The sequence below is a fragment of the Tursiops truncatus genome, chromosome 6 (genome assembly GCF_011762595.2).
Source record: "Tursiops truncatus isolate mTurTru1 chromosome 6, mTurTru1.mat.Y, whole genome shotgun sequence".
Taxonomy (NCBI): domain Eukaryota; kingdom Metazoa; phylum Chordata; class Mammalia; order Artiodactyla; family Delphinidae; genus Tursiops; species Tursiops truncatus.
Window position 1 is genome coordinate 66,257,862 of NC_047039.1, and position 21,086 is coordinate 66,278,947.

At 37.3% G+C, this 21,086-nt stretch overlaps 1 protein-coding gene across 5 annotated transcripts in view; it reads left to right on the forward strand.

Annotated features, from left to right (window-relative positions):
- CFAP95 (cilia and flagella associated protein 95) overlaps nt 1-21,086 on the forward strand; it is a 123,280-nt gene that overhangs the window by 13,441 nt on the left and 88,753 nt on the right. For 2 of the 5 annotated variants that reach the window (XM_019934714.1, XM_019934715.1), the window contains exon 2: nt 14,411-14,580. The exons of the other annotated variants lie outside the window; for them this stretch is intronic. In XM_019934714.1, the coding sequence (XP_019790273.1) occupies nt 14,527-14,580 (54 nt within the window). In that variant the 5' untranslated portion in view covers nt 14,411-14,526. The remainder of the gene's footprint in view (nt 1-14,410; nt 14,581-21,086) is intronic. 5 annotated transcript variants of the gene reach the window in all.

Consider the following 21,086-nt stretch of genomic DNA (forward strand, 5'->3'; position numbering starts at 1 on the left):
TCCATCGACAGATGAATGGATAAAGAAGATGTGGCACATACATACAATGGAATATTACTAAGCCATAAAAAGAAACGAAATTGAGGTATTTGCTGTGAGGTGGATGGACCTAGAGTCTGTCATACAGAGTGAAGTAAGTCAGAGAAAAACAAATACTGTATGCTAACACATATATATGGAATCTAAAAAAAAAAAAAACAATAATGGTTCTGAAGAACCTAGGGGCAGGACAGGAATAAAGACGCAGATGTAGAAATTGGACTTGAAGACATGGGGAGGGGGAAGGGTAAGCTGGGAGGAAGTGAGAGTAGCATGGGCATATATACACTATCAAATGTAAAACAGATAGCTAGTGGGAAGCAGCCGCATATCACAGGGAGATCAGCTAGGTGCTTTGTGACCACCTAGAGGGCTGGGATAGGGAGGGTGGGAGGGAGATGCAAGAGGGAGGAGATATGGGGATGTATGTATATGTATAGCTGATTCACTTTGTTATAAAGCAGAAACTAACACACCATTGTAAAGCAATTATACCCCAATAAAGATGTTTTAAGGAAAAAAAAGGTTCATTTATGGTTAGCAGCATCCATCTTCACACAAAACATTCTATTTAATGAAGTATTTCAGTTGAGCAAACATTTGCTGGGTATCTGCTATATGCATGGCATGTCCACAGAGGTGACAAAGATGACCAAAACTAGACCCTGCTCCCAAGAAACTTCTTTTCTAAAGCAGATTATCCTATTCACCTATAGTCTTGTTTAGTTGCAAATCTACTTTGCATACCAAGACTTTCTTTTCAAATAGTGCAAATGAAAACTTCTGAGTATCCACTGATTGGAAGATCAGAAACTCTCAATCAGTATATGGAGATGTAACTTGTTTAAACAAAATATAATCAGGCTTTTATTTCAGAAATTATATTTGGAAAAATCTAAACTGCTCCCTGATACCTTTTTGACTATGTAAATAAGACTTTTTCAGTTTAAATTATAAACCAGAATTGAAACTCAATGTCATACAATTTAATTCCTTTGTTTTTAAGAGGGAGTTAATTGTATATTATTAGCAGCCAAGTGTAGATTTTAAAATTAAGTTGGTTTTTTAAAAATCAGATTTGTCCTTTTGAATTCTAGCACGGGGTTATACAAGCAAGCTGTCAGTTCATTCCTATATATATTTTGACCTTAAGACAAGAACTTACATCACTAGGAAGTAATTTTCTAGCCTAGTATATTTTTAAGCTTTCGAGAACTCATAGAGGAGAAAGTTTCAAAAACAATTTACATTATTTTCAATAGCTATTTGCTAGTAGATATGATATTGGAAACCCATGAATTATCTGGATGGGGAAAACTGGTTTTCTTTAATTCCTAGATTTTTCCCGTTTTCAACCAGCACTTAGATTGACTCTGCTGCAAGAAAAAGACTGGAACTAAAAAGCTCCATGTTGTATTTTGAGGCATCATTGTTGTGTGTGTGTGTGTGTGTGTGCGCGCGTGTGTGCGTGTGTGTGTGTGTGTGTATTTTAAGATCACTCATGTCAGAGAAAAGTTTGTTTCATGACACTGGCCTCCACTCTATGTACTTGAACATTATTAAATTGAAATGTTAAGGATATTGATAGAAATACTTTAAAGATCCTTTTCAATACTTGCCTTCCTTATTAGGCAGAATTCTTAGCATATTTCCTCTTCTCTTGATGGTATTGATTATGCAGGTCATACCTCCAGACCAAGCCTCCTGCTAACCTCCACACAACTTCCAAAGTGATTTTTCTAATACACAAAAATGACCATGTCATTTCTGTGCTTCACAGCTTTCAGCTACTCTTTACCAACCACCAAAGAAAAATCCAGATTTTTGTTTATGATACAAAAGGCTTCCATAATCTGAACCAACCTACTGTTTCTGGATTTAATTCTCAGTGTTAGACTCTGTGCTTGGATTGAAGAGAGAGATGAGAAGTGAATCTTATAACCTTTAAGAGTTCACAGATTGTGAACTGGTGCTGCTACTCAGTAACTGTAATGGTCTGGTTAATGCATAAAGCAGGAGTCACCATGGCATTTCAGAATCCCGGGTGATTATATCCAATGAACAAGTCTGTTTTGGTCATAATAAAGAAGCCTAGAACTGCCCTGGGAAGAGGAGATGGCTGTCAGGTAAATGAGCCTTGAAAAATTGTAGTAATAGCAGGAGAAGGAGGCTCTGCTGATAGTAATACCACTCATATGTCTGCAGGTAAATAATTATAACCCATGTTTTATGCAAAAATACCATCTCTTTTCCCTCTATTTTATGTAGCCCTCAAAACAACTCATTGAGATCTTATCAGTATCCTCAATTCACAGGTAAGGAATGAGATGAAATTACTGTATTCAAGATTAAACATCAAATTAAGTCAGACTTCCCTCTGTCGCCAAATTATGTGATCACCATGGATAAAACTTCTGGGTTTACTCTCTGATCCAAGATCAAGGAAGTAGAAAGGAGTGGGATTCCAGGTTCTTGAGCTGAGCCTTTCCCCTGCCATCATGGAGCAGCCTCATGGAACTATCTGTACTCTTTAGTGTGACTAAACCAAAACAAGGGATCATCACTGTGTTTACCTTGTGCCTGGCACTGTGTTAAATGCTTTACATATATTGCATTTAATCCTTAACAACCCTATAACGTAACTGCTTTATTTTTCTCCATTGTCTAGATGAGGAAAATAGGGCTTAGAAAATCAGCTTAACCAAAGGTACATAATGAGTTAGTGGCAGAGCTACATCTTGAACCCAGATCAGCTTTGTGACAGAGCCCATGTTCTTCTGTTGAGCCTTCCTCTAAGAGAATGGTTAGAAGTTTGGGAGTTTTTTTCTTTTTAAAATCGAGGATAGCTAACTCTAGAATTTTGAATGTCACACACCAGCTTTTTACAGGGTCCTTCCTCTTTTCTCTTTGATTCAAAGCCATACTGATTAAATGAAAGGGTATGATGACAACTTATTTCTTCTTTGATCTTCTCATATCCTCAACCTTAGTTCTTAGTGCTCCAGTATTACTAAGCCATTAAAATTGCTAAAAGTCAGATTATTTATTATTGCCTTAGTATAAAAATCCTATAAAATAAGGATTTTATAGTAAAAGAAATGTAGAGTAGAAATAACACCAAGATTAGAATCTGAAAACCTCATTTTCCAGTCCTGATTCTGCCCCTTTCTAGCTATGTATCCTTAGTCCAGCCTTTTCGACTATTTTGAGGTGTCTATTTTCTTAAGTTTAAATTGTCAATAACGTTTCCCCTGTGCCTCCCCTCATAGAACATATGGAATATTAAACCAATCAGTTTAGTCAGTAATTCAGTAAAAACCAAACAACCTCAAACATCTGTATCCTGAATTCTCTGACTTTTAAATTAATTTCTATAAAAACCCTCAGAGTACCATGTGAGAATAGTTGAAGAATTTCATTGATTTATCTCTGGAAAATTAAGCCTAACTGATCTCTCTATTTTGATTTGCAGGTTTTAATTTAGAATAGAGAATAGTTTTTTAAATACTATCAGTGTACCAATCACTTTATGTAAAAAATAGATATTTAAGACATATACTCAGAGGGAAAAGACTCTTGAAAACCTCTTTCCTCCCTTTCAGTTCATGAATTGTAATTATGGCAGTTAAGTAGGTGTGTATTCTTTAGTTATTATGAGATCCCTGATTGCTGGTTTCTCCACCAATGCACATTTTGAGAAAAAGTCACGAATAATATTTTCCTTCTTCAGCCTCCCCACAATTCTTTATTTTCTGATTCTAAATTTTTTTTTTTTTTTTTTTTTTTTTTTGCTGTGGCAGACTGGCTGGAATCACTTTGACCTTGGCCAGAACAAATAGAAGATTAATGAAACAGAGCTAACCCCTAGCTTCCGAATGACAGAGCTAGCTCACCATTCACAAGAGTCATCTTTCCTTTAATCCTTTTGCCCCTGAGTCTCAGTTCTTTCCTCCTAACTCTAATGTTCTCCTACTTCTCATGGGCTGGGGGAATTCCTTTGTATGTTGACCTGGAAACCTGGATTTAGTGGTCATTGGTGTGGATGCGGTACCTGTGAGGGATGATGTTGTCATCCAGGGAGAGCAAATGAATGTGAAAGAAAGGAACAATATCAATAGGACAATGCTGTGCATGGAAGACCTCATTTATTATTACAATTTAAATGTATTGCACCAAGTAATTTTCTTGTTGGTATTTGAAAGGTTTTCATTAGCTAAATATATAATTATACACATAAATAAAGTCTGACATTTACTGCAAAATCAGAAGGCTTAAGATCTTTGAAAAGAAAGGTGGATATACCTGATCTCAGAGTGGAAAGTCTTCCTAAACATGTTACCCAAGTCAGAAAACATAAAGAAACAAGATTGATAGATTATATATATATATATATATATATATATATATATATATAATCACATTAATCAAGTTTGAAAGACAAAAATAAAATAAGAAAAAGACATATAGTCAATATTCTTAATATATAAATAGCCCATATAGAAATCAGCAAATGATAAGCAAACCAATAACTGTCCAATGAACATGTTGTTATTGTTCAAAAGGTAAATCTTTTCAAAAGAAGGAAATGTATTATTATTTAATTATTATAATTTAAATGTACTTAACTAGTAACATGGAAATGTTAGCAGAAAACGGGTTAAGATAAGGAGACATTGCAGAGGATTTATTGTTGCAATGGAGTTCAAATTAATGGAGCTAATAGTCTAATTAGAATATACTGTGTGGGTTCCACTATCAGTGGCATCAGTTACTCCCTAAGTTAATGATATTATAATAGAAAACCCATAATAAAATAAGCCAAAGGGTAACTGGAGTTGAAGCTATGTGTGCTCTAACTTGTTCTACTTTTAGGGAAGTTCTAGGTACAAGTTTGGGAGAGGTCTAGAACACGTTATAATAGGAAATTAAAAGGGAGTAGTATTGAGCTGTCAGCAAAACTTAAGAAACTTCTTGGGAAACTTCTTAGTCCTATTGGCATCAACCTGCCAATGAAGATATGGTTAGTGCAAATAATGTTTTGTGGATTCATATTGCCTCACCTGTTCTACTGAGCAGTCAGCAGTGCTTGGATGAAACTCGTGGATTTGGCAACTATAAAGAGACTTCTGACATGATGGCTCTTGTAAACTACCTTGAGATTTTAATATTGATGTCAGTCTGCAGATTGGATTCCTTTCTTTTTTCTCTTCTGTTTTACTGCCACTAAAAAGGGCTGTGCCCTCCCAAAGGAGTTTAAAAAGATAGAATAGAGAGCAGAACATATGAGGAAATGTTAAAGCAAACTAGTAGTCAAATAAATGCAATTTTAAATAATAACTCTTCATCAAAAATTTTTTCAAAGTTCTTTTTTTAATGTTAATACTCTGTATTATCAGATACCACTGATTTCTTACCAAGATTCATCCCACCTCAACTTTTTTTTTTTTTTTTTTTTTACTGACAGAATCCTTATGTTTACTCTACGATAGAATCCAGATAGGCTTAAGGTTTAGCTATAAAGTCTTTCTGGTAGTCCCATTCTTCTTATCAGCGACTGGTTTAGGAGAGGGCATGTCACCCATTTCCAGCCAGTGAGACCTGAGGGAAGTTTGCTATTGGGCTCCTGGGAAAGAGTTCCTCTTCCTAGGAAGGAGACACAAGGAGATATGATCCATTTTTATTTCTGGTTCTGGTCTTGCTGGGATGTTCAGCCCAGAACTGCTTCAACTATCTTGTAATCCTGAGGGCAAAGTAGAGAGAAGAAGATGATTTTATTGAGCCATTTAATCAAGCAGTACTAAAAACTGCCTCCCTCCCTCCTTCCCTCAATATTTCTTTCCTTCTTTCATTTCTCTTTCTTATTTTCTACGATGCATATATATAGGATAGAAAAATCTTGAGATTAAAAAAAGAAAATTGCTGCTACTTGAATGATATGTTGCAAATTGACAGAAGTGGGAACTCTATTAGATGATGACATGAATATTAGCAACTGTGATTAATACCAGAGAGGGAATTGGCAATGCAAAGAGAGAAGTAGACATTCGTATTTAGCACATAATTGTTTTCCCTAATGTTCCCTTTGAAAATATTTGTTGACAAATTTAGGTCTCAAATGATTGAAAATGAACATCTGGACTGTGTCACGGTCCCACTTAGAGTCAAATGTGATGGTGATCCTTGTGCAGTGAGAATGAAGGAGAACAGCAGATGGGGATGTCTTGGGAGTTTAGTGGCACCTACCTGGTTATAAAACTGAAAATTCCATCCCTGTCCCTGATGCTGAATGAGAATAACGAGGACAAAGTTTTGAGGATAAAGGAAAGAGAAATTTAGTAATTTGCCAGCAAATGAGGAGGGCAGCAGACTAACATCTTGAAAATTAGTGTCCTGCTCTCTGAAAGAGGGTAGGTCTATTTAAGGAGAAATTTGAGGGTGGGGTTGGCAGGACTACATGACTGAGACTTCTCTGGGCTGGCGCTACTTCTTTTGATATTTCCGTGATTCTTGGCCATTACGGTTGTCTGCTTCCAGTCAAGATGTGCTGACTGTTTTTCTGCTGACTGCTTGGTCCTATGCACCTGTGACTCAAGAAGAGCTATTCAAACAATATAGCACTTATCAGCATAGTTAGCAGAGAGAAACAGCATGTGTACATTATTTGATTTAATGCATAAGTTAAAAGAGAAAGTTGTTAAATTTTTAACTCTATATTTGGCTATAGATGTTGCTTGTCCTCTTAGTGCAAGAAAACCCAGAAATAAATGGTGTTAAAAAAACTCTCCTCATGGCAAAGTTTGCTTCAGAGCATTTCCTTCCCCTATTCCCTCAGCTTGTAGAAGTTGGAAGTCTGCATTTGAAGTTTGATGTAAACCATATGGCATATTTTGGAGGCTCCTGAGATGTACAACATTGCTCTATATGTTCCTGCCTCCTCACCTTTCTTGTGCTGCTCTCTCTGCCTTTATTGCCCTTTCTTCCCCAAATGGTACCTGGCTCTAGGTTAAGAAATACTACCATTAGCAGTTATCTATAAATTCTAGCCTTGGACAGAAGACAAAAATCCTTATATTCCTCTCCAAAATATACAAGCCCTACCTATCTAATCTGAGAAGCAGAATGTGCATGATCATTGTATTGACAGTGTTACTTGTAAGCTCAGACTGGTGGAAAGACCAGATACACGCTCCTTGGGTATATCGAGCAGGGTTTAATTATCATAAAAGGAAATCAGCACAATCATGATACACATTGCAGAGGTCAGCAACATATTTCAGGACAGATGGGGGTTCCTGCTTCTGAAATCCTCACCACTGGGTGCATAGTTACACATAATAACATCTGAATAAGAGTAATATTATTCTTAGTAGTCTTTCACTTTGCATTTAGACTTAAGTACACAGGACTGGATCAGTTCTCTAAGTAGACTGCCTGGATATGTGCTGGGGACCACTTCTTTGGAGCCAGGAGCACCTCTTTAAACTCAGATTTATACTGTGGAAATAAATGAAGACTAACCAAATGAAAGCAAGCAGAGGCTATTTATTCAGAGCTTGCTATAGTAAGGGAGTCAGCCACTGTCACTTGTGTTTTAGCAGAGACTCAAAGGCAGGCAGAGGAGCGGAAAAAAGAGAAGGTTTCGTGTATGCCCTGATTGGAAGCTGTTGGCATGAGGAAGCTGTAGGCAGGCTGGGGACAAATATTAGTAAAGCTGTCAGTTATTAATCAGGTCCTGGCCATTTGAGATCAGTTGTTACAGGGGTTACTGTTTGGCTTCCTGGACCATCACTGGAGATAGAAGTTTGACTTCCTGCAAGTCTGACTTATAGCAGGCTGGCTTCCTGGGGCTGGTTGATTTCCTGGCCAAGTTGTTGCAGGTTGTGGGTCAGAGATCTATTTTTATATATGATTTGGTCATTGTTATTTTTACATTAAACCTCTCAATACAGAACACAATATGATTATAGGAGGCGGTACAGTACAGTACACTACAGTGAAGCTAAGCCTAAACAGCCCCTATTCATCACTCTTGGTGCATGCAAACTATTGTATCCTGATCCTAGTATAATCATTTTTTGTTTGTTTGTTTTGTTTTTTATACTGCAGGTTCTTATTAGTCGTCAATTTTATACACATCAGTGTATACATGTCAATCCCAATCGCCCAATTCAGCACACCACCATCTCCACCCCACTGCGGATTTCCCCCCTTGGTGTCCATACATTTGTTCTCTACATCTGTGTCTCAACTTCTGCCCTGCAAACCGATTCATCTGTACCATTTTTCTAGGTTCCACATACATGCATTAATGTACGATATTTTTCTCTTTCTGACTTACTTCACTCTGTATGACAGTCTCTAGATCCATCAACGTCTCAACAAATGACTCAATTTCTTTCCTTTTTATCACTGAGTAATATTCCATTGTATATATGTACCACATCTTCTTTATCCATTCGTATGCTGATGGGCATCTAGGTTGCTTCCGTGACCTGGCTATTGTAGACAGTGCTGCAATGAACATTGGGGTGCATGTGTCTTTTTGAATTACGGTTTTCTCTGGGTAAATGCCCAGTAGTGGGACTGCTGGATCATATGATAATTCTCTTTTTAGTTTTTTAAGGAACCTCCATACTGTTCTCCATAGTGGCTGTATCAATTAACATTCCCACCAACAGTGCAAGAGGGTTGCCTTTTCTCCACACCCTCTCCAGCATTTGTTGTTTATAGATTTTCTGATGATGCCCATTCTAACTGGTGTGAGGTGATACCTCATTGCAGTTTTGATTTGCATTTCTCTAATAATTGGTGTTGAGCAGCTTTTCATGTGCTTCTTGGCCATCTGTATGTCTTCTTTGGAGAAATGTCTATTTAGGGCTTCTGCCCATTTTTGGATTGGGTTGTTTGTTTCTTTAATATTGAGTTGCATGACTGTTTATATATTTTGGAGATTAATTCTTTGTCCATTGATTTGTTTGCAAATATTTTCTCCCATTCTGAGGGTTGTCTTTTCATCTTGTTTATGGTTTCCTTTGCCGTGCAAAAGCTTTGACATTTCATTAGGTCCCATTTGTTTATTTTTGTTTTTATTTCCATTACTCTAGGAGGTGGATCAAAAAATATCTTGCTGTGATTTATGTCAAAGAGTGTTCTTCCTATGTTTTCCTCTAAGAGTTTTATAGTGTCCGGTCTTACATTTACATCTCAAGTCCATTTTGAGTTTATTTTTGTGTATGGTGTTAGGGAGTGTTCTAATTTCATTCTTTTACATGTAGCTGTCCAGTTTTCGAGCACCACTTATTGTAGAGACTGTCTTTTCTCCATTGTATATCCTTGCCTCCTTTGTCATAGATTAGTTGACCATAGGTGCGTGGGATTATCTCTGGGCTTGCTATCTTGTTCCATTGGTCTATGTTTCTGTTTTTGTGCCAGTACCATATTGTCTTGATTACTGTAGCTTTGTAGTATAGTCTGAAGTCAGGGAGTCTCATTCCTCCAGCTCCATTTTTCTTCTTCAAGACTGTTTTGGCTATTTGGGTTCTTTTGTGTCTCCATACAAATTTTAAGATGATTTGTTCTAGTTCCGTAAAAAATGCCATTGGTAATTTGATAGGGATTGCATTGAATCTGTAGATTGCTTTGGGTAGTAGAATCATTTTCACAATACTGATTCTTCCAGTCCACGAACATGGTATATAGATGGGTCTTGTTTTTGTATCCATTCAGCCAATCTGTGTCTTTTGGTTGGAGTATTTAGTCCATTCACATTTAAGGTAATTATTGATATGTATGTTCCTAGGACCATTTTCTTAATTGTTTTGGGTTTGTTTTTGTAGGCCATTTTCTTCTCTTGTGTTTCCCACTTAGAGAAGTTCCTTTAGCATTTGTTGTAGAGGTGGTTTGGTGGTGCTAAATTCTCTTAGCTTTTGCTTGTCTGTAAAGCTTTTGATTTCTCCATCAAATCTGAATGAGATCCTTGCTGGGTAGAGTAATCTTGGTTGTAGGTTCTTCCCTTTCATCACTTTAAGCATATCATGCCACTCCCTTCTGGCTTGTAGAGTTTCTGCTGAGAAATCAGCTGTTAGTTAGCCTTATGGAAGTTCCCTTGTATGTTATTTGTCGTTTTTCCCTTGCTGCTTTCAATAATTTTTCTTTGCCTTTAATTTTTGCCAATTTGATTACTATGTGTTTTGGTGTGTTTCTCCTTGGGTTTATCCTATATGGGAGTAGCTGCGCTTCCTGGACTTGGGTGGCTATTTCCTTTCCCATGTTAGGGAAGTTTTTGACTATAATCTCTTCAAATATTTTCTCGGGTCCTTTCTCTCTCTGTTCTCCTTCTGGGACCCCTATATTGCGAATGATGTTGCATTTAATGTTGTCCCAGAGGTCTCTTAGGCTGTCTTCATTTCTTTACATTCTTTTTTCTTTATTCTGTTCTGCAGCAGTGAATTCCACCATTCTGTCTTCCAGGTCACTTATCCATTCTTCTGCCTCAGTTATTCTGCTATTGATTCCTTTTAGTGTAGTTTTTCATTTCAGTAATTGTATTGTTCATCTCTGTTTGTTTGTTCTTTAATTCTTCTAGGTCTTTGTTAAACATTTCTTGCATCTTTTTGATCTTTGCCTCCATTCTTTTTCCGAGGTCCTGAATCATCTTCACTATCATTATTCTGAATTCTTTTTCTGGAAGGTTGCCTACCTCCACTTCATTTAGTTGTTTTTCTGGGGTTTTATCTTGTTCCTTCATCTGGTACATAGCTCTCTGCTTTTTCATCTTATCTATCTTTCTGTGAATGTGGCTTTTTTTCCCCACAGGCTGCAAGATTGTAGTTCTTCTTGCTTCTACTGTCTGCCCTCTGGTGGATGAGGCTATCTGAGAGGCTTGATGGGAGGGACTGGTGATGGGTAGAGCTCTCTCTCTCTCTTTTTTTAATATTTATTTATTTATTTGTCTGTGCCAGGTCTTAGCTGCGGCACGTAAGATGTTCATTGCCATGTGCAGGATCTTTAGTTGTGACATGCGGGATCTTTTGTTGCAGCATGCGAACTCTTAGTTGCAGTATGTAGGATCCAACCAGGGATTGAACCTGGGCCTCCTGCATTGCGATCGTGGAGTCTTAACTTCTGGAGCACCAGGGAAGTCCCAATCCTGGTATATTCTTAAACTTAGCAATGCAGAGCCAGAATGGGGTCACTTTGCCAGAAGCCTCCAGGAGTCATGCTAACAAACGCTCAGATCAGCTGTAAAGTTTATCCTGAAATTAGAAAAGTAATATGAACAAGAAATGGAAAGCAAACAGAAGTGATGACTGGTTGTTCTCCCAAAACACCTTCATGGCCATCATGTTTCATCCACAAATCTTAATGCAACCACTGTGTAAGCCTTTGCAGTAGCTCTCCACTGCTGTCTCTCAGGTTTAAATGATTTAGGACTGTGTCATCTGATAAAGCTACTCATGGAGCTGTAATGGTAAGTTGGGAAACTTGCTGAAGGATTTGATGATATATTCTGACAGCTAAATCGCCCTTGGACAGGATACCACATGCATGTGCTCAGAGACTCTTTCTGGGAATTGTAGAGGTACTGCTTCGTCCTTGGCATGGGAGTTTAGATTGGAAGGAAGCAAAAGACACTGAAAAGTAAATGAGCCAATCTTTCTCCCTTGGGTTTTGTTTGAACAGGAAGAGAGATTAATTGTCAATTACTGAACTTATTTTTATACATGCATTTAAAAATATAGTGCTTCAGTGGCTAACAATGAGTAGTAACAGTAATGAAACTTTGACAGTGTTTTCGTACCATTCATTTAGAAACACTTCTGCTTGCATTACCAGAGGCCGTATTACTTAAGCTTCCCAAACCCCCAGCTGTCTGAGATGTTGTATGAATCCTGTGTCTCAAGTAATTTCAAGTGAGATTGAAGAACAAACTAATTTCAACTCAATCTAATCGAATAAACATTTGATGACGGCATACCTTGTTCTGAGCACTGTCATCTTATATATTATCAAGGCATGATATTTTATTCCTGATCTTGAAACATAAAGAAGTGCAAGTTAAAGAATACATTGGGCCTTCCCTGGTGGCGCAGTGGTTGAGAGTCCGCCTGCCGATGCAGGGGACACGGGTTTGTGCCTGGGTCCGGGAAGATCCCACGTGCCGCGGAGCGGCTGGGCCCCTGAGCCATGGCCGCTGAGCCTGTGCGTCCGGAGCCTGTGCTCCACAACGGGAGAGGCCACAACAGTGAGAGGCCCGCGTACCGCAAAAAAAAAAAAAAAAAAAAAAATAATATGTTGGAAAAGCTTCATAAGAACCACTAGTAAAATTAAAAGTAGTTTCACTTTTGAAGTCAATGGGAAATATAGTAGCAAATAAAGCATACTCCATAGAGTAGACAGAAATAAAAGGAAAGCAAGAAAATATTGAAAAAAAAAAGATAATATAACTAGACAAAAAATAAGTTATAACAAAGAAAATGGTTTAAATTTCCTTTGTGAAAAGGAAAGATTAACTATATTCTATCTATAAATGAACCCTATCCTAAATGATGCTAGATGACTAAGAATAAAAAGTGAGGTGAGGTGCACCAGGAAAACACAAATAACCACAGAGTAGATGTTTCAATATTAATCTCAAACAAGTGTAATTCAAAGTCAAAATAATTAAAATGGAATGAAGGACACAATTTTACATTGATGAAAATAGCAATCAAAATATCCTCTTTTAGCAAAGATTATAAGAACTAGGCTCATTGGAGAGTATAAACTAGCAGACTTTTTTCAGCCCTCTTCTACTTAATGTCAGTCATCAGTCATATGACTGATAGGGCCATCTGACACCATTCACTTCACCTTCCCAATCCACTTGCTGCTCATTAGGGATACTTTCTGTACATCAAGATGTGGCTTATCATCTTTGGGCATTTTTTAGTATAACTTTCTGAAATATCACTTCTTTTAGTTTTCTTTTGCTGCATAACAAATTACCACAAATTTAATGGCTTAAGACAACACTCATATAATAGCTCATGGTTCTATAGGTCAGAAGTCTGGGCAGACTTCACTTGTTCCCTAAAGAGGGTTTCACATGGCCAAGATCAGGTGTCAGCTGGACTGGGCTCTTTATGGAGTATCGGGGAAAGAAATCACTTCCAAGCTTATTCCAGTTGTTGACAGAACTCACTTCCCTACAATTGTAGGACTGGAGTGTCCATTTTCCTACTAGCTGTCAGATATGGACCACTCTTATAGCTCCTAGAGGCCACTCTCCCATCGTTTAAATGGCTCCTCCATCTTCAAAACTAGCAACAGTGCCTTGAATCCTTCTGTTTTAGATCTCTCTGAGCTTCCCTTCTGCCAATGGACAGAGAAAACTCTCTGCATTCAAAGGACTTGTGTGATTAGATTAAGTTCACCTGGATAATCTCCCTTTTGGTTAACCCAAAATCAACTGATTAGTACTTTAAATTGCATCTACAAAATCCCATTTGCCATGTAATATAACATAATCACAGATGTAATATTGTATTCATCATATTCGTACCCAGATTAGAGCAGGAAATCTTGGTTGGGGTGGAAGGGAGCATAGATTTTAGGATTCTGCCTACCACACTGCTCTTAGGTCCTTCTGCACTTACTACCTTGTGAATCCTAAAGGCTCAGCAGCCTTTGTATATTTTGTAGTCTCTCTCTTAATTTTAACAAAATTAAAATTTTTGTTTTCCACATACTTGTGGCTTTCATAAGATTTCCATGATGAGGGGGGAAACTACTGATTAATGCAACCATGTTCACATTGAAAGTTTCTCTATTTTTGAGAGTGATTTATCCCTTAATCAAATTGTTTTCTGATTCCGAGATTTGTTTCTTTAGAATTTTGGTTCAGAGTTATCTCACATGCTGCATCTAATAATTTGAATATCTGATTTAGGGAGTGGTAGGGGACCTAAATCTGTTCTTTGTTGCTTTTGCTCACCCTAGCTTATTTCCTTCTATATTTGCCAGTACTTTTTGTGAGCTCACATTTGTTGAATTTAATCTGGGGGAATCCTGAGAGTCTAAATTGGGGATAGTTTGCTTCAGAGAGGATTTGTATTTTCATAGACTCCTTCAATTGTTGTTTTAAAGGCCCTAGGCTTCATGCAGGAGGCTTGCTATAAGCTTTCCAACCTTGCCAGAGGTCCAAAAGCTTTGTCTCCAGATTGTAGTTCTGATCCTAGGATTCGCCTTGGGACATACTTACATTTTGAATTTGTTTATTTCTCCCTGATCTGGTTTCAGTTCACCTATTTTCTGTTTCTTCCTCCCTCCTTCCCTCTCTCTCTTCTTTCCTTTTTCATATCCTCTCTTACTTACTTCCTCTCCTGCTTAGGTTGTGCTAATAAAAGCACAGAATCAAATGTATGGGACACAGTAGCTCCACTGTACTCAGCACTGGTAAGAGTAAAATATTGTGCTCTATTCTGAGAACACTTTTTTAAGGAGATCATGATCAAAGTGATGTACATCCAGAGGTTCAGCCATAATAAAGATGAAGAACAGGTAAGTTTGTTTACTTTGTTTACCTGGGAAAAGAGAAGCCATGTTATAACTCTTCAAATCTCTGAAAGGATCTTGTGCTCAAGAGAAATAAGGCTTATCTTCCATTTTCAAGAAGCAGAAGCAACAGGTGCATCAAGCAAGGAGGTCACATTAGCTCAGCATAAGATGGAACCTATGATTATACTTGTACAGTATTGGAATGGGCCGCCTTTGTGAATTGTGTGCTCTAGACTCTGAGCTTATGTGGAGGTAAGATAACTATTCTCAGCAGTAGTTTAGAGGCCAGGAGTACATTTCTACTTTGACTATGATGCTGTACCAAATAACCTTTACTCTCCCTTCCTATGAGCCCAGATTCTAGGCTTGTTTATTCCATGACCCTTATACATTTAGATAAAAAATAAGAAATGATACCCATCTGGAAGAAACATTTATCCCACTTTCTGACTATAATGAAAGGAAATTTTGTGTCACAGTTTTGAAGAAAACTTTCAAATTGGTAAATAAGAGTAATCGTTAATATATTTTACTTCCAAATTAATTCTCATAATGTGCCAAGAAAAAAAGGCAGTTAATTATTACACAAAATATTCTCCTCATGCATATCAACAGTGGGAGAAAATATGACATATTTTTCAAGAATAATGATAAGGTTCACTCAAAAATAGAAATTTAGTTCATCTTAAACTAAATAGAACAGACACTAAATGAGAAGAGATGACACAGCATGAGCTATATGATTACATTTAAAATACTCTGCAGGCCAGAAGGGAGCAGCATGATTATTTAAAGTGATGAAAGGGAAAAACCTACAACCAACATTACTCTACCCAGCAAGGCTCTCATTCAGATTTGACAGAGAAATCAAAAGCTTTACAGACAAACAAAAGCTAAGAGAATTCAGCGCCACCAGAGCACCTTTGCAACAAATGCTAAAGGAACTTCTCTAGTCAGGAAACACAAGGGAAGAAGAAGACCCACAAAAACAAACCTAAAATAATTAAGAAAATGGTAATAGGAACATACACATCAATAATTACCTTAAATGTAAATGGATTAAATGCCCCAACCAAAATACACAGACTGGCTGAATGGATACAAAAATAAGACCCATCTATACGCTGTCTACAAGAGACCCACCTCAGAACAAGGGACGCATACAGACTGAAACTGAGGGGATGGAAGAAGATATTCCATGCAAATGGAAGTCAAAAGAAAGCTGAAGTTGCAATATTCATATCAGATAAAATAGACTTTAAAATAAAGACTGTTGCAAGAGATAAGGAAGGACACTACGTAATGATCAAGGGATCAGTCCAAGAAGAAGATATAACAATTATAAATATTGAAGCACCCAACATAGGAACACCTCAATACATAAGGCAAATGCTAACAACCATAAAAGGGGGAATCGACAGTAACACAATAATAGTGGGGGACTTTAACACCCCACTTACACCAATGGACAGATCATCCAAACAGAAAATAAATAAAGAAACACAAGCTTTAAATGACACAATAGACCAGATAGATTCAGTTGGTATTTATAGGACATTCCAGCCGGAAGTGACAGAATACACTTTCTTCTCAAATGCACATGGAACATTCTCCAGGATAGATCACATCTTGGGTCCGAAATCAAGCCTCAGTAAATTTAAGAAAATTGAAATTGTATGAAGCATCTTTTCTGACCACAACACTATGAGATTAGAAATCAACTACAGGAAAAAAAAAGAGCTGTAAAAAACAGAAATACATGGAGGCTAAACAGTGCACTACTAGATAACCAAGAGATCACTGAAGAAATAAAAGAGGAAATTAAAAAATAAATAGAAACAAATGACAATGAAAACACAACAACCCAAAGCCTATGGGACACAGCAAAAGCGTTCTAAGAGGGAAGTTTATAGCAATTCAATCTCACCTCAAGAAACAAGAAAAATCACAAATAAACTATCTAACCTTACACCTAAAGCAACTAGAGAAAGAAGAACAAAGAAAACCCAAAGTCAGTAGAAGGAAAGAAAGCATAAATATCAGAGCAGAAATAAATGAAATAGAAATGAAAACAATATCAAATATCAATAAAATTAAAAGTTGGTTCTGGGCTTCCCTGGTGGCGCAGTGGTTGAGAGTCTGCCTGCCGATGCAGGGGACACGGGTTCGTACCCTGGTCCGGGAAGATCCCACGTGCTGCAGAATGGCTAGGCCCGTGAGCCTGTGTGTCCGGAGCCTGTGCTCCGCAACGGGAGAGGCCACAACAGCGAAAGGCCCGCGTACCGCAAAAACAAAAAAAGTTGGGTCTTTGAGAAGATAAACAAAATTGATAAACCTTTAGCCAGATACATCAAGAAAAAAGGGAGAGGACTCAGATCAATAAAATTAAAATGAAAAAGGAGAAATTACAACTGACATCACAGAAATACAAAGGATTATAAGAGACTACTACAAGCAACTATATGCCAATAAAATAGACAACCTTGAAGAAATGGACAAATTCTTGGAAAGGTACAACTTTCCAAGACTGAACCAGGAAGAATTAGAAAATATAAACAGACCTATCACAAGTAATGAAATTGAAACAATACACTACTTAATAACAAAGTGATCACTGAAGAAATCAAAGAGGAAATAAAAAAATACCTAGAAACAAATGACAATAGAGACACAACAACCCAAAACCTATGGGATGCAGCAAAAGCAGTTCTAAGGGGGAAGTTTATAGCAATACAAGCCCACCTTAAGAAGCAGGAAACATCGCGAATAAACAACCTAACCTTGCACCTCAAGCAATTAGAGAAAGAAGAACAAAAAAACCCCAAAGCTAGCAGAAGGAAAGAAATCATAAAAATCAGATCAGAAATAAATGAAAAAGAAATGAAGGAAACAATAGCAAAGATCAATAAAACTAAAAGCTGGTTCTTTGAGAAGATAAACAAAATAGATAAACCACTAGCCAGACTCATCAAGAAAAAAAGGGAGAAGACTCAAATCAATAGAATTAGAAATGAAAAAGGAGAAGTAACAACTGACACTGCAGAAATACAAAAGATCATGAGAGATTACTACAAGCAACTCTATGCAAATAAAATGAACAATCTGGAAGAAATGGACAAATTCTTAGAAATGCACAACCTGCCAAGACTGAATCAGGAAGAAATAGAAAATATGAACAGACAAATCACAAGCACTAAAATTGAAACTGTGATTAAAAATCTTCCAACCAACAAAAGCCCAGGCCCAGATGGCTTCACAGGCGAATTCTATCAGACATTTAGGGAAGAGCTAACACCTATCCCCCTTCTAAGAGGGAGGAACACTCCCAAATTCCTTCTACGAGGTCACCATCACCTTGATACCAAAACCAGACAAGGATGACACAAAGAAAGAAAACTACAGGCCAATATCATTGATGAACATAGATGCAAAAATCCTCAACAAAATACTAGCAAACAGAATCCAACAGCACATTAAAAGGATCATACACCATGATCAAGTGGGGTTTATTCCAGGAATGCAAGGATTCTTCAATATACGCAAATCTATCAATGTGATTAACCATATTAACAAATTGAAGGAGAAAAACCATTTGATCATCTCAATAGATGCAGAGAAAGCTTTTGACAAAATTCAACACACATTTATGATAAAAACCCTGCAGAAAGTAGGCATAGAGGGAACTTTCCTCAACATAATAAAGGCCATATATGACAAGCCCACAGCCAACATTATCCTCAATGGTGAAAAACTGAAAGCATTTCCACTAAGATCAGGAAAAAGACAAGGTTGCCCACTCTCACCACTCTTATTCAACATAGTTTTGGAAGTTTTAGCCACAGCAATCAGAGAAGAAAAGTAAATTAAAGGAATTCAAATCAGAAAAGAAGAAGTAAACCTGTCACTGTTTGCAGATGACATGATACTATACATAGAGAATCCTAAAGATGCTACCAGAAAACTACTAGAGTTAATCAATGAATTTGGTAAAGTGGCAGGATACAAAATTAATGCACAGAAATCTCTGGCATTCCTATATACTAATGATGAAAAATCTGAAATTGAAATCAAGAAAACACTCCCATTTACCATTGCAACAAACAGAATAAAATATCTAGGAATAAACCTACCTAAGGAGACAAAAGACCTGTATGCAGAAAATTATAAGACACTGATGAAAGAAATTAAAGATGATACAAATAGATGGAGAGATATACCATGTTCTTGGATTGGAAGAATCAACATTGTGAAAATGACTCTGCTACCCAAAGCAATCTACAGATTCAATGCAATCCCTATCAAACTACCACTGGCATTTTTCACAGAACTAGAACAAAAAATTTTGCAATTTGTATGGAAACACAAAAGACCCCGAATAGCCAAAGCAATCTTGAGAACGAAAAAAGGAGCCGAAGGAATCAGGCTCCCTGACTTCAGACTATACTACAAAGCTACAGTAATCAAGACAGTATGGTACTGGCACAAAAACAGAAAGATAGATCAATGGAACAGGATAGAAAGCCCAGAGATAAACCCACGCACATATGGACACCTTATCTTTGATAAAGGTGGCAGGAATGTACAGTGGAGAAAGGACAGCCTCTTCAATAAGTGGTGCTGGAAAAACTTGACAGATACATGTAAAAGTATGAGATTAGATCACTCCCTAACACCATACACAAAAATAAGCTCAAAATGGATTAAAGACCTAAATGTAAGGCCAGACACTATCAAAGTCTTAGAGGAAAACAAAGGCAGAACACTCTATGACATAAATCACAGCAAGATCCTTTCTGTCCCACCTCCAAGAGAAATGGAAATAAAAACAAAAATAAACAAATGGGACCTAATGAAACTTCAAAGCTTTTGCCCAACAAAGGAAACCATAAACAAGACCAAAAGACAACCCTCAGAATGGGGGAAAATATTTGCAAATGAAGCAACTGACAGAGGATTAATCTCCAAAATTTACAAGCAGCTCATGCAGCTCTATAACAAGAAAACAAACAACCCAGTCCAAAAATGGGCGGAAAACCTAAATAGACATTTCTCCAAAGAAGATATACAGACTGCCAACAAACACATGAAAGAATGCTCAACATCATTAATCATTAGAGAAACGCAAATCAAAACTACAATGAGATATCATCTCACACCAGTCAGAATGGCCATCATCAAAAAATCTAGAAACAATAAATGCTGGAGAGAGTGTGGAGAAAAGGGAACACTCTTGCACTGCTGGTGGGAATGTGAATTGGTTCAGCCACTATGGAGAACAGTATGGAGGTTCCTTAAAAAACTACAAATAGAACTACCATATGACCCAGCAATCCCACTACTGGGCATATACCCTGAGAAAAGCAAAATTCAAAAAGAGTCATGTACCAAAATGTTCATTGCAGCTCTATTTACAATAGCCCGGAGATGGAAACAACGTACTTGTCTATCATCGGATGAATGGATAAAGAAGATGTGGCACATATATACAATGGAATATTACTCAGCCATAAAAAGAAACGAAATTGAGCTATTTGTAATGAGGTGGATAGACCTAGAGTCTGTCATACAGAGTGAAGTAAGTCAGAAAGAAAAAGACAAATACCATATGCTAACACATATATATGGAATTTAAGAAGAAAAAAAAATGTCATGAAGAACGTACAGTAAGACAGGAATAAAGACACAGACCTACTGGAGAACGGACTTGCAGATATGGGGAGGGGGAAGGGTGAGCTGTGACAGGGCGAGAGAGAGTCATGGACATATACACACTAACAAACGTAACGTAGATAGCTAGTGGGAAGTAGCTGCATGGCACAGGGATATCAGCTCGGTGCTTTGTGACCGCCTGGAGGGGTGGGATAGGGAGTTTGGGAGGGAGGGAGACACAAGAGGGAAGAGATATGGGAACATATGTATATATATAACTGATTCACTTTGTTATAAAGCAGAAACTAACACACCATTGTAAAGCAATTATACCCCAATAAAGATGTTAAAAAAAAAAAAATCTTCCAACAAACAACAGTCCAAGACCAGATGGCTTTTCAGGCAAATTCTATCAAACATTTAGAGGAGAGCTAACACCTGTTCTCTCAAACTCTTTCAAATAATTGCAGAGGGAGGAACAATCACAAATTTGTCCTACGAGGCCACCATCACCCTGATACCAAAACCAGACAAAGATATCACAAAAAAACAAAATTACAGGCCAATATCACTGATGAATATAGGTACAAAATTCTTAACAAAATACTAGCAAATGGAATCCAACAACACATTATAAGGATTATACACCATGATCAAATGGGATTTATCTCATGGATGCAAGGATTCTTCAATATATGCAAATCAATCAATGTGATATACCACATTAACAAATTAAGGAATAAAAACCATATTTTCATCTCAATAGATGCAGAAAAAGCTTTTGACAAAATTCAACACCCATTTATGACAAAGACTGTCCAGAAAATGGGCATAGAGGGAACCTACCTCAACATAATAAA